At 52.3% G+C, this 14,373-nt stretch overlaps 1 protein-coding gene across 1 annotated transcript; it reads left to right on the forward strand.

Annotated features, from left to right (window-relative positions):
- The first annotated feature begins 2,835 nt into the window (after positions 1-2,835).
- Positions 2,836-10,327, forward strand: S100B (S100 calcium binding protein B). Its single transcript, XM_039222149.1, has 3 exons — positions 2,836-2,918; positions 6,198-6,336; positions 9,156-10,327. Exons 2-3 carry the CDS (start codon positions 6,199-6,201, stop codon positions 9,294-9,296), a joined length of 279 nt encoding a protein of 92 aa, XP_039078080.1. The 5' UTR covers positions 2,836-2,918; position 6,198; the 3' UTR covers positions 9,297-10,327.
- Positions 10,328-14,373: the final 4,046 nt, after the last annotated feature.

The raw sequence follows: 14,373 nt of genomic DNA on the forward strand, positions 1-14,373 counted from the left end.
CACAGCAACTGAGGTCACCAGCTGACAGCATTTGCGATAGTCCCCATTCTCCACAAAGCACATGCCGTCTGCACAGGCCAACCTGGCAAGTGAGATGGGTGTGTGGTAAGTCTCACCACTCCTGCTTAGGTCAACTCTTTGACAGTGGCGTTCATCTCTGAAGCTCTCCCAGGGGTGCAGTATTTCTCAGTTTACTGTCATGATAAGAAGGGGGAAGTTCTAGGAATGTTCCCCTAGCTTTGCCTGTCATACTGGTCCTCAGCTGGTATGTAAGAGAGCCAGGGAGGAGATTCTGCCAGTGGCCAACTATGTCTGTTTTGATTATACCTTCGGGGGAACCTCTGCACCCCCTGGGCCCACTGTGAGCTGGTCTAGTTAAGACCCACTGACCATGACAAGTTCCTACTTGGACTAGTGACCATGGTGCCATTTTGTTGCCTCAGGAATTAGCATCAACTCAGAGCCCATATCTAATAATCCATGGAGAGATCTAAGTGTTTCCTTTCAGATCTAAATGTTTCCACTATGTGGTCACATTAGCAAGTAGTTGCAGTCCCCTGGGGGAAGGTATATACGAAGGTTCCTGACATGTACTGGTGGTAGTACAGGGCCCTATCTCACGGGAACCTGGCCTCACCTTCAGTCAAGAGACTGGGGGCCAACCGAGCTTAAGTTTGCAAACTTGGGAGAGAGACTGTGATTCTCCACAGCGGTGATTCAAGTCAGGTTTTGGTTACCAGACCTGGAGTTTTTCCTGCCGTGTGGGTTAAGGACTGTTTGAGTGGGCTGTCCATCTATCTCATTCCTAGGGACACTGTAATCAGACAACCACTGCCAAAGATTGCCATGGACCAAGGTATTCTGATTGCTGGTATGTCCCTCTGCTATGGTGAAATCCCATCACCCCACTGAAATGCAGGGAGCCTGCTCCAAAGGCACCATCTCACATGGTTCTTTGTAGGCTATGAAGAGTTTCCTACATGTTCTACTCAAGAACATAGTTCTCAGTGCTTTAGTGCAGTGCTCTCCTGTGGAATGCAACTGGGGGTAGGGACTGGATGTGCAGGTCACAGGTGACTAGACCAGGGCTCCAGTCTGATGACATGAGACCCCAAGCTGGGGAATCGAGAGAGGGGGCCAGGGTCACCTGGAAGTGCGAAGGCCAACAAGGAACTGTGGGCCCCAGACAACCTTGTGGACGAGGGCCATGAACATCCCTCTCCCAGGATGGTTTTAATTTGCCCGAAGTAGCTCCCCCATGAGAGGTGGTGCTGACAGCTGGTGAGGTCACAGGCGCCCTCCCGTGTTCTTGTGAAGTCCTGTGTCTGTGCGCTCCTGCGGGCGAGTGGAGGATGCCGCCTGGGGCTCCCATAGCACTTGACAGCCTCTCTCATCCAGATGGTGGATCGTCTCCCAGCCTGTGAGCCCTGGCATCCCTCTCCCCCATCTCTGCTCCCACAGAGCCTGAAACACGGTGGACACGTGACCCACCTGCCTGTCCCAGGAGGCTGTGCTGTGTGTACCCAGAGGGCAGGCCTCATGCTCAGGCATCCAGTAATTGGATGAATAGATTCCAGACTCCTTGTTTCTCTGCAGGAGTAGGCTGAAGCTGTTCTGTGGACACTGAAGGGTGAACACAGGGTTAACCCATCCCTAGTGCCTGGCCCACACCACCCAGGGGCAGTCGCTCCTTCCTCGGACTCGGGCAAGTCCCTGCTTTGCAGAGTGCACACGCATGTTTCCCTTCGCCAGGCATCAGACCGTGGGGCAGTTGAGGACACAGGACCCAACCATACCTCTCAGATCCTACCTCATGGAGGTGTGGGCGCAGGCTGGGGTCCAGAATGGGACAACTCAAGCCCCAAGGCTCACAGCCCAGTGCTGTTTTTGGACCATACTTCCAGGCGTTGAATAGTCAACAATTTCCTGGTAAAACAGATAACAACAGCTGTGTCCATGGACATCTCGCGTCCTGATCCTTCGAACGTGGCCACTGTGAGCCTGATCAGCAGAGGGGCCCCGATTCTGGTTCAGATGTCCTTTGAGGAGTTTGAGGCCACTGCTTTCTGTATACTTTGGCTAAAGGGGTGCCTTTTTGGTTGCCACTTGGAAACAAGTCAGGAAGGGTACAGCTGAAGACGGTGGGGGGTCTGGGCTGCACCAGAGGCGCTTCTCTGTAAGACAGAGGCTGACAGTCTGTGATGGCCCCCAGGCTGAGGGAGGAGGCCTTGGGGTGCACCTGGCAGGTGTCCTCCATCACATTAAATGAGGATTTTCCCCACAAAGCATCAGGTATCTGCTTTGTCATCGTGCTTCAGTCCATCCAGAAGCAGGGAGACAGCGCGGCTCAGCACAGGCGGCGGCCCTCGGGCGGAGGGGGTGGGGGGTGGGGGGGGAGAGTGGGGGAGGGGAGGTGGGGGAGGCTGGGAGGCAGCAGGCGGTGAAGGGGCCTCTCCGCTGGAAAGCGCCCGTGCGTCCTTCGTCCTTGTGCTCAGCCTGTCCTTGGAACCACCGCGGTCTTGGCTGCGCATTTGCTTGGTCTGAATCAATTACTCGGTCTCGCTTCTCGCCCCACCCCCAACCTTGCCTTTAGAGGAACATCAATATTCATGTATAAATTAAAAAATAGCACAAAAAGCTGACTCCCTACTTCCTGCCCCAAGAGCCTTTTTCTTCCTTGGCCCAAGTGCAGTCCCGGCTCCCCAGCGAGTCCCCGGGTGGCTGCCCGTCAAAGGGGCCCTGTGTGCAGGCCTGGCAACCGGCTGCCCCCACCCCCACCCGCCGCCCCCATTGGCCGCCCGAGCCTGCAGCGCCGCGCCCCACTGCGGGGAAGGAATAAGAGGCGCCCCGCAACCACTCCTGCCACTCTGGACGCCACAGCCAGGAGGTGACAGGAGCGGCCACCAGGAGCCACTGACGTGAGGACACTCAGGGAGAATCTGCTCTCTTGGGGGACAGGGAACGGGGGGGGGGGGCCGCTGGGAACTAAGTGTAGGTTGAAAAGCCCTTTTAGGATAACTGGCAGCATTTCATAAGTGGGGAGCTTTCTTTCTTTTAAAATTTAAATTCAAGTTAGTTACCATCCAGTGTGGTCTTGGTTTCAGGAGCAGAACCCAGTGACTTATCTCTGACATATGACACCCTGTGCTCATCTCTAAAAGTGCTCTCCTTAATGCCCAGCCCCCATTTAACCCACCCCCACCCCCATTAACCCTGTTTGCTCTCTGTATTTCAGAGTCTCTTATGGTTTGCCTATCTCTCTGTTTTTACCTTATTTTCCCTTCCCCTATCTTCTTACCATTTTGTGGACATGACAGCTTCAACTCCAGGCACCTAGAGGTTCTCTCTGCCTGAACTTGACACCGCAAAGCAGAGACCCTCAGGGCCAGTGGCTCCGGGGTGGCTGCTGACATTTCCACAGAGGTACTAACAAACCTGGCTTCTTCCCTAACTCTTCAGAGAGCAGGTTTCTGCTTCCCCCCAGCTGAGCATGACTGGCAAGCCTACCTCAAAAACCAATGTTTTCTCTTCCCGTGCTTGGGTCCTAGCCCTGGGTATGGAACTGTTTCTCAGTTTTCCGTCAACAGGAAATGTCAGGGTCCCCCTGGACATCACCCAGAAATTACATGACAATTGGGAGGTATTTACAAGGAAATTATAATCTGGGTCAAAGAAACTGGAGTTTTGGTGGGTTTAACTTTCTTCAGTTTTAGGATTTCTCAAGGAGGTAGGACGGCTTCCCTAGCGAGGGCGGGAGGGTGTTTGTGTGTGGGGGGGGAGCCCCTCACCACATCCTGTGTGATATGTCCTTCCAGAAGGAGTTAAAGCCCCAAGCTCTCTTGCTTTCCACATAAAAAGATTATGCAGGAATAAGAGGCAAATTAATGCAAGAATAACATTCACAGAACTAAGTGGAAAGGAAATATGGATATTTGATTTCCATTTCTCTTAAAAGATAAACTTTAAACCATCCATTGTTTCTTAGCAAAGGGAAGAATTTAAAAGAAAAAAAATAATCAATTTTAGTGTGGTTATGAAGAAAATCACAATATATGGAGTTTTCAAACACATGGAATATATGTTTTGTGCCTTTCCTTCAAAAAAATCCCACTAGGGGCGCCTGGGTGGCTGAGTTGGTTGAATGTCCAACTTCAGCTCAGGTTGTGATCTAACAGTTTGTGAGTGTGAGCCCCACCCTAGGCTCCAAGGTGACAGTGCAGAGGCTGCTTGGAATTCTCTCTCTGCCCCTCCCCTGGTTGCATTCTCTCTCTCAAAACAAATAAATAAACTTAAAAAAAATCCCACTAGTCATACTTTATGAAAAAATAATTTAGCCTCTCCTTCCCTGAAGTATCACAGACTTTGCAAAACATCAGAATGATGCAAAAGTTTCTTGGATTTCTTGTTTTGTTTCCAAACAACAAAATCAATAATTGAAAACGTGAGTGCAAAGGATAAGAAAGAATGAAATGTTAAAGATTTTAATCCATCTGAATTGTTCTATGTGTGAAAGCTCTGACTTTTAGGGACTGTAGAGCAAAACAAAGGATACTGATTATTAATAGGGTGACTTTAGCAAAGATGAGGTCAAGACAAAAATCCTCACTCCTTTCTCTTTGCAAAATCAGAAATAAATAAAAGTTTAAATATTTCTTCCAGTTTATTTTTTAGATATAAGTGACATGTCTAACACGGGAATGATTTTTCCACAATTAGATGTAATTCTTGGATCTGTTTTGAACTGTCACAGTGCAAAGATTCTGTACTGGTTGGAACTCAAGGCCATATAGGTTGGTAAATTTCTCCGGCTGAGTGTCTCAGTTTTTGAAACAATTGACAAGTCGTCTTTTGCAAAATATACCAAATTCCCAGGATTAAACAGGTATTTCCTGTTTTCAGGCCAAGGTCTGAGGTACATGAGGTGAGAGAAGTAGGAAGTTTCATATTCTGATACCCATAGAGAAACAGCAGCTCCGGGCACTGGCGGGCAGACTAGTGAGAAAGCGACATTGCCCTTGAGGCAGCGTCTCTGAGACACCAAGTGCGGGCTGTGACTCAGCCTCCTGCTGCGTCCGTGCCTCCCTGCGTCAGCGCCAGCCTCACCCTTGATGCCCTCATAACACAGTTTTGTTTCTGGCAGGTCCTCGTGCATCTCTTTTTTTTTTTTTTTTTTTTTTAAATATTTTTATTTATTTCTAGGAGAGAGAGAGAGAGACAACGTGAGCAGGGGAGGGCCAGAGAGAGAGGGAGTCACAGACTGAAACAGGCTCCAGGCTCTGAGCTGGCAGTCAGCACAGAGCCCGACGCGGGGCTCGAACCCACGAACCACAAGATCATGACCCAAGCGAAAGTCGGACGCTTAACCGACTAAGCCATCCAGGTGCCCCAATCTCTCATTGATCTTCGTTTTCAAAACCATTTGTGGCAACGCTGCTGTGCTTGTTTTTCCAGTTCAGTCTTGCAGTTGTTTTTTTGGTCATGTTCCTTAACCATCAAAAAAAAAAAAAAAAACCTTAAAGATTTTTATTTAAAATGAGTTAATTTTATATATTATTACAAAGAGTGAGTTCCTGCATTTTATAGTCTTTAGAATCTTTTGGAAGAAACTGTACTTTTCTTGCTAAACTTATTCTCAAATAATATGTGTATGTTGCTTTATCAATTTATGAATAGGGTTTCTGTACTATGTTTTCTAATTGTTTATTGGTAGAATCCAGAAATACTATTGGTTTTTTGTTGCCTCACTTTGCTACTGGCCACCTTACTCCCTTCTACATAATTCTACCAGTTTGCAGTCAGTGTGCTGCTCCCCTGTACTGTGTCACTTCATCTTGGAGCCCTGCAAGGGCAGAGGGTGGCCCGCTGGGGAGGAAGCAGGAATCGACCCCCAGACTCCCTCACTCCTGTGCTTCAGTCTTTTTGCTGAAGTTTCCCATTGGCCAAACCCAACCAGAAGCCAGAGGGCATGGGAACTTCTGAATGCAGCCACAGGGACAGAGAAGGGAGCAGAGGGAAGGAATGGATCTAAGAGGCAGAGGGGACAGCAGGGACAACAGCTCTCAGCCTGCAGGGGAGATGAGCCAACGCCAGTCCAACCCCTCCTCTGGGTGGAGGTCTGTAGAGCAAACACGCTAACTGTTCTGTGTGCAAATGAGACCAAAAGCATGAGAAGGAATCTTTCCTTTGTGGACCCCTAGGATGTCTGAGCTGGAGAAGGCCATGGTGGCCCTCATTGATGTTTTCCATCAATATTCTGGAAGGGAGGGTGACAAGCACAAGCTGAAGAAATCCGAACTCAAGGAGCTCATCAACAATGAGCTTTCCCATTTTTTAGAGGTGAGTCTTGCTTTTTAAAATTGACAGTTTATCCATTTTCGTCTCCACTTAGAAAACCACCTGTACATTTCTTCTTCTGAGCTTCCCTGAAGGTGATTCCAGTTACATTTCAGGACTCCTAGGTTGCTTCTGGAAACATGTTTGTGCAATGGAACCCTCACTAGAGGCTAGCCTAGATGGCCCCGCTGTTTTCATTTTCATCTGCTTTGTGTACAGTAGGAACAGCGAGGAAAAACTGCTTTCTCAAAGGCAAAAGCACGGGTTCCAAATAATGCTGACTCATCTCTGAAAAATCTAAGAATTTAAGGCAATAACCATAGTAGAATGGGATGAAAAATGTACTCATGACTTATCACAGACCACAATGAACATACAAGAAAGGTGTTGAAGATAGGCTCCTGATTTGGGGAAAGTACTGTTTTTGCTTTAGCTGCATGGTTAGCACCCACCAGGGGTAAAAGATGCCATTCACTCAGCAGACACTGACTGAGAAAATACTATGTTCACCACTGGGAGAGATGCAAGCCCAAAGGCATGGCCTCTGCATCTGGGGCACCCAGCCTGGCACATCAATGAATGGTCACAGCCTACTTGACTGAGGGCATGAAAAGGGCCCTGTGCCTTTTGAGGGTGTAGGGCTTTTCAGGGGGACCCATGGAGTAAGAGACCCTAATTTAGGAAGCTGCTCGAGGGGTCTTGAGAAACCGGTGGTGGAAGTAGGTCCAGATACGTATCCTGGACTCACTTCCTTGCCCACAATCTCCACTGCCCTCGGATCAGCCACCCATTGTCTCCACTGCATACCAGTCTCATGCCCTCGAGGCAATGAACTGCAATCCACCTGGCACCTGACGTTCCTTTAGTGCCCAGAACCAAGTTCACTGAAGGTGACCAATCATGCACACAGGAAATGGCCAATGAACCAGGGCACTAAGGCCTGACCAAGAGCTAATTCCGGGAAAGATGCCAGAACACGAGGGTCTGGCCCGGCCCCACAGAGACAGGGAGTCCCCCCACCCCTCCGGAGCCAGCAGAGCCTCTCAGTGCATGAAGGGCCCCAGGGTCCCACAGCAAGGCTGGCGGGATCTCCTGTCCACACCCCAACCCAACTCTCCATCACTGTGAATGGCACCACCGGATCAGAGGAGGCGCCCGTGGGCTTAGGGGTAGGGAGCATCTCTGGGGCCAATTCCAGGACTGATTTTCTCAGGCATTCAAGTTCAAGTGGCAGCTGCCCACCTGCACATTGTTATCCCGCTAATTCCACCTCTAACAATCAAAAGTCCCAGTTTCTTCTGTAACAAGGATTGTTCTAAGGATGAAATGAGATAGTGTTGGTCAAGTACTGAACATACGGTGACAGTACTTATCAATAATTATTAATTATTGATTTTAAAACCAGAGAAACTTAGCATGGGGGAACCGCAATTTAAAAAAATTTTTAACGCTTTTTTATTTATTTCTGAGAGGGAGACAGAGCATGAGCAGGGGAGGGTCAGAGAGAGAGGGAGACACAGAATCCGAAGCAGCTCCAGGCTCTGAGCTGTCAGCACAGAGCCCGATGCGGGGCTCGAACCCACGAACCATGAGATCATGATCTGAGCCGAAGTTGGACGCTTAACCGACTGAGCCACCCAGGTGCCCCATCCGCAATTTATAAAATATCAAGAATTCATGGCAAGCATATCAAGATGTCATAAGCATTTGTTGGCCTAGTTTTGTCAGAGTAATTCCAGACTGGAGGCAAATCTATAAAGTGACTGAAAGAGTGCGCTGCTCTCCAGATGTTTCCAGGTCCTGCCCAACTGCACTGGAATCAGCCCGTCACGCCGCGTACGGAGCCAGCTACTGCACATCACAGGCCAGGCTCTCCCGCCCTGGGGACCGGCCATTCAGAACCGGCCACATTTACGCTCTTCCCACGTGTGTAGCCCTGCGCTGTGTTGGCTCCTCTGACACTTGTTAACACCACTGACTGGGTTTCAGGGCTGGGCAGCAGAGCCATCAGGAAAGTCCCATGATGCCAGAAAGCAACTCAAGGGGCAAAAAGAACACAGGCAGTTAAAAATTCCGGACATGTTGCTAGAGTCATTGCAGAAAAAAAAAAATCCCAAAACAAACAAACCCTTTCAAAACATGAGATCCCACTGGAAGCCTTCACCGTAAGGACTTCTATACGCAGAAACAGTGAAAACCTTGGGGGGAGCCAGAAGCGAATTTTTTCTTCTAAGACGTTTGCTATAATATGCTCAGGCTTATTTAGAATCCATTCCTTTTTCCCAGGCGTGTTCTAAGCATAGCGGAGTGCAAGCTGCAGTTTTTCAGAACCTGTTGCTCCATTTAGTCTTTTCAAGTAGCTCAGAGGGGCGCCTGGGTGGCTTTGTCGGTTAAGCGTCTGACTTTCGCTTAGGTCAAGATCTCAAGATTCGTGGGTTCGAGCCCCGCGTCGGGCTCTGTGCTGACTGCCAGCTCAGAGCCTGGAGCCTATTTCAGAGTCTGTGTCTCCCTCTCTCTCTGACCCTCCCCTGCTCACGCTGTCTCTCTCTCCTAGAAATAAATAAAACATTAAAAAAAAAAAAAAGTAGCTCGGGGCCCACCAGACCTAAAGTAAGGTGGAAGGGAAGGCCCGGGCCCCCTGAGACTTCTGCCCAGCCGAGAGTCCGCTGCTCACAGGAAAAACCTTTCTCGTATTTTGCATTTTACATCTTAAGTTGCTTCTGATACAAATTATTAAGGCGAGCCCCAACCTATTAATCATGTCTTGATGACTCTAAATTTCATTCAAAAACAAGATGGGCAATTTCTCTTCTATCTCCTAGGAAATCAAAGAGCAGGAGGTTGTGGACAAAGTCATGGAAACTCTGGACAGTGACGGAGACGGCGAATGTGATTTCCAGGAATTTATGGCCTTCGTCGCCATGGTGACCACCGCCTGCCACGAGTTCTTTGAACACGAGTGAAACGGAGCAAGCAGCCAAGCTGTCCCGCGACAGAGATGAAGGTCACACAAGGAAGCAGAGGGCAAGGGCGTGCAGGCTAGTAGGAGCTGAGCTTTCTGGCCGTGTTGTAGCTTATTAGGAAGCTTGATTCGCTTTGTCAATGAAAAATTGAAAACCTCTTTCCAAGGGCTGTTTTCCAGTGGGCCCCCCTCCCCACTCCTGCTCTGTTAGGCACACGTGCTAGCCGACTGGCCCCAGGGACTCGGTCACAACCGAGTCACGGAGCATGTGCTCTGCCCGCCGCTGCAGCCGGGGAGAACCCTAACCCAGAGAGAACAAACCCGGCTACCACAACCGACTCTGGACACTCGTGGCTTCCTGCAGTCTCCACTAGAGTTCAACACACAAAGTTGCATCCCTCCCTTAAACGTGTGTCTCTCCGGCGCAGAGGAGGCCTTGGGGCAGGCAGTGTGGTGTGAGGCGATGCACTGGGGCGAGCTGTGCCTCCGGGGAGATGCTCGGTCCTCACAGCTCTGAAGGGGAACCGTGGCTGCTAAACCGTCACATCCTGACATTGTAATTGGGGCGGGAGCCGCGGATCACAATTCCACATTGCGGGGAGCTCCCCTAACAGGGTCACAGCTCGCCGGGTGTGGGAGGACGCGTGTGCAGCAGAGGGAGCACGGCCCCCGCCCGGGCAGGGCTCTGCTCCCCGTCTCTGGGGACGTGCTGTGCAAGTAACTCTCTTTGCTCGGCCCCCCTTCTGTCCTAAAGTGGTGCGTTCCCAAAGTGACGTCTCTGGCCTGCTGGGGTGGGGTCCCCTGTCTGGGCCGCGCTGGGGTCTGCCCGCGGCTGGTGGGAAAGTCAGTGTGTGTGGAAAGACGAACGCAAGTGATCGAGTCATAAATATTAACAATCCTGGTTCCAGGAAAATTCAAATTAACCTTATCCTCCCCTTTCTCTGCTGCTTTGTTTTAAGTGCACAGACTTGGAAATTCTTAAGCCAACTGACTGCTTGTATTTGCATTAAATAAAAAGAGGCCTGTAACGATTCTCGTAGCCATTACACGGGAAGCACAAGTGAAATACCTGCAATCCTGGGAAGAGGAGCGAAGTCATCAAGACCGCAGACGCTGCACTCCCCAAAGCCAGGGCAGGTGCACAGGGCAAGGGACACTTGCATGGGTGTGGGGTGAGCAAGGGTGCGGTGTGAATGGAAGCAGGGTGCAGAGGGGTGAGGAGGGGCCTGGAGCAGTGTGGTGAGGAAGAGGGTTGGAAAGGAGCGGTGAGAGGGAGGTGCAGGTGCGGCAGGGTGGGGGGGGGGGGGGGGGTCAGGGTAGAGGAGGGTGGTAAGAGGGAGCGAGAAGGAGGCAGAGGAGGGGAATGGTGTGCAGTGAGGTGGGGGTGAGGAGAGGGAAGGTGGGAGTGGTGAGGAGGTGTGTGGTGAGGCGGGGGTGAGGTAGAGGTGAGGGGGGTGAGGAAGAGGGGGAGCAGGAGTGGTGAGGAGGGGTGTGGTGAGGTAGCGGAGAGGGTGAGGGTTGAGGTGGGGGTGAAGAGGGCAGCTGAGGGGCAGGGCAGCACCAGGCGGGGCAACCCCTGGCCTCAGGCTGCGGCGCGAACTTCCAGCGGCGTTGGCGTCAGGGCCCCCCCCGCCCCGGGACTAGGCGGCTAATCACCGGGAGCCGAGCTGTGATTGGTCCGGCGGGTCACGTGCCCGGGGAGGGCGTGGGCAGGGGACGCCTGCGTGGGCTGGGAGAGTGGCCGCCCAGGCCGGTGGAGCTGCGGACGGAAGCCGGGCCCCCCACTGCCCGATCCCCCCCCGACTTCCGACCCCCCGTGAGGGGCAGGCACCGTCTCAGGCAGGCTTCTGGGACGGTCGTTTGTGCTCGGGCACGTTTGCTCCCCACCTGGTCACTGGCACCTGCTTGTCCCACCATCCCGGCCTCCTAAAGCCTTGCCGATGTTGACCTTGAAAATAAGGGAGTAGAATCACCAGCAAGATGGGTTTATTTAAGAATGGCAGAGGGTGGGGCGCCCGGGGGCACGGTCGGGGGAGCAAGCAACTCGTGATTTCAGCTCAGGCTGTGATCCCAGGGTGGTGGGCTGGGCACGGAGCCCGCTTGAGATCGTCTCTCTCCCGCTGCCCCTCTCCCACACGCGCTCGCTCGCCCGCTCTCTCAAAAGAAAAAAAAGGAAAGAAAAGAAAATGGCAGAGAAACTGAATTCAGGATGTGCAAGGTGTGGCGAACCACAGGCGGGTCCAGAGAACACAGGGAAGTGGCTTCACAGAGAAGAGGAAGGTGGGAGGGGCTGCTCTGGAGGAAGGTCCACTGCAGGCCAGTGAGGGCAGCGGGTCCGGGCGCGGGGTCAGTGCCGGGACGGCCGGGGTGGGGGCCCAGAGGGTCCACGGCTGCTGTCTGGCTCAGCCGGGGGTGACAGGGAGGAGGCTGGCGAGTGGGCAGGGGGCTGCGTGCCCGGGGTGCGTGTTCGTGACCGGCCGACAGCCCTGCTGCGTCAGCCAGGGGCTGAGTGAGGCCCTGCTGGCCCCGCCCCGGCCCCCTTGGATCACCTTGAGAGGGGGTTCAGTTCCTGGATGTCCACCGGGCTTGCAGACCAGACAGGAACAACTGGCGTGTACTGGCCCCCCGCGAGCCTGCCGTGGCGGCTGCGGAGTGTCCCTGGTGGCCTCCGCATCCAGGGGGTGCTCCTTCACCCCGAGGGGGAGGCTGCTCCTCAGCATGTCTGCACAGCCACCTCCAGGGCTCCTGGAGGCTCCCTGGCACCAACTACTGCTCATTCCGGGTTGTAAAACGCCCAGTGTCCTCCTCTGACCTCAGCTCTGGGTGACCCGCCCTCACCTTCAGGCGACGTTTAGTTCCGGGAATGGGTGGTTAATGACCCCCCACAGCTCCAGGCAGTGCGTGTCTGACAGCCCAGAAGATGCTGCAGGTCCTCAGGCGGGCAGGGGCGAGGCGTGCAGCTGGGGGAGTGACCTGTCTCTCGCATCTCCAGGGAAAACCAGCTCCTGGCTTCAGCCGGAGCAAATGCCACTCGGGGCCTCAAGGGTGGGAACTCTGCATCTTTTTAAAAATTTATTTTTATCTTTGTTTATTTTTGAGAGACTGAGTGCTAGTGAGGAGGTGCCGCAGTGAGAGAGGGAGACACAGAATCCGAAGCAGCTCCAGGCTCTGAGCTGTCAGCACAGAGCCCGACGTGGGGCTTGAACCCACAAGCCCTGAGATCATGACCTGAGCTGAAGTTGGATGCTTAACCTACTGAGCTGCCCAGGCGCCGCTCCCTGGTTGGGTTTTAATTCAATCCAGTACTGGTTTTAATGGGGTCCCAGTGGAGGTCCCACAGCCAGAAGCGGCTAGACCAGAGATGTGGAGGGGATCACGTTAGACCAATGAGGAGGAAACCTCACACGGGAGTCTTAAGATTGGCAGCTGTCCTGGTGACTTAGGTGGCTGTCCTGTGCCCGAGACAGTTTTGTAGAAGGACAGGAATGAAGAGAGGACATCGAGTTTCTGGGTCTTATTACCATTCTGGCAGGGGTACTAACTTCCAGCCAAGAGGCAGGCTTCCTCTTCCTCTTTAGAGCAGCCACGGGCTCGAGTGGCCTGAGCGATTGACATGAAAGTGTTCCGGTAAGACCGTGCTCCTTGAAAAGCCTCTGAAATGAGAGCAGGGGAAGGAAGAGGAATTACTTGCCAAGTTTGCACTGGCTCAGAGTCCAGATGAAAAGACTCTAAGCCCCAGTTTGGGTGCCAGATGAGGGGGTCTGGGTGCTGGTGGGGTTCGGAACTGACAGCCAAGAAAGAATTCTTGGAAGACATCTTTGGTGCAAAAAGGTGATTTTATTTTAAACGCAGGGGGACAGGACCGTGGGCAGAAGGAACTGCGCTGGGCTTGTGAGGAGTGACTGATTATATACCTTTAGGTTGGGACGGGGTCAAGGGCAGTGTAAGTGCCCCTTACACTTACAGTGTAAAATTCTCTAAGGAATTTTGGAAACAAGGTTTCCAGGACCTCAAGGAGCTAGCTGTTAGGAACAGGTCACGTGTTCCGTCCTGAGACCCTTCCGATGTGTATCAGGGGCCGCAGCCTGGAGTAGGAGCGCCAGCGTGTATCCTGGGGCAGCTGAGGTAAAGGAGGTAGACTTCCAGGATCCTGGGGGTTGGGATAGTGTGAAGGCAAGATTCCCTTCTGCGTCCAGCAAAGTGTCATCATCAAGACAGCTGAGCTCCTAGAGGAGGTCACCCTGCCGGTTTCAAAGACGTGTCAATGGGCCGTAGGCAGTAAGGGAATTTAATTTTTCATTTGCCTTAGTTTCCCACATCACCATGGCAAGCACTTTAACCCCTTTCCTTTGTTCTTGGGTGGCCAGGAGTGTCCGAGGGATATCACACAGATCCCACCAGGGGGCGGGGGTGCTAGCTTGTACCTGGCCCTCAGCTTGCCCCACGCTCCCTCATCCAGAACAATGGCATTTCTGAGCGACATGCCTGCCTTCGGACTCAGCATTCCGTGGAGGCAGGGCAGCACCCTCAGGCCTTGTCAACTTGCCTCTCCTGGCACGGAACCACCAGCTTACGAGCAGAGCGAGGGGGATGGGGCTCCAGAACTCTCCGCGGCATCTCCATTCCACAAGGTGGCTGGTGGAAGAAGAGGTTATGGCGGTGCTGACCTTCCTTTGAAACAAATCAGCTCTATTCATAATCTGAAACTAAGCACAAGTAACTACAGTTTGCATAAAATAATTCGAACATTTAAAAAACAACCTAAATTAAGAGGTGTCTGGGCGGCTCAGTTGGTTGGGTGTCTGACTCTTGATTTCAGCTCAGTCATGATCTTGTAGTTTGTGGGCTTGGGTCCTGCGATGACTTGTGGAGCCTGCTTGGGATTCTCTCTCTCCCTCTCTCTCTCTCTCTCTCTGCCCCTCCCTTGCTCACATTATAATTTATTTTTAAGTTTATTTATTTATTTTGAGAGAGAGACAGTTTCAGAAAGCGCGAGTCAGGGAAGGGCAGAGAGAGAGAATCCCAAACAGGCTCCCCACTGTCAGCACAGAGCCCAACATAGGGCTTGAATTCACAAA

The sequence above is a fragment of the Hyaena hyaena genome, unplaced genomic scaffold (assembly GCF_003009895.1).
Source record: "Hyaena hyaena isolate Hyena2069 unplaced genomic scaffold, ASM300989v1 scaffold_1087, whole genome shotgun sequence".
Classification (NCBI taxonomy): Eukaryota; Metazoa; Chordata; class Mammalia; order Carnivora; family Hyaenidae; genus Hyaena; species Hyaena hyaena.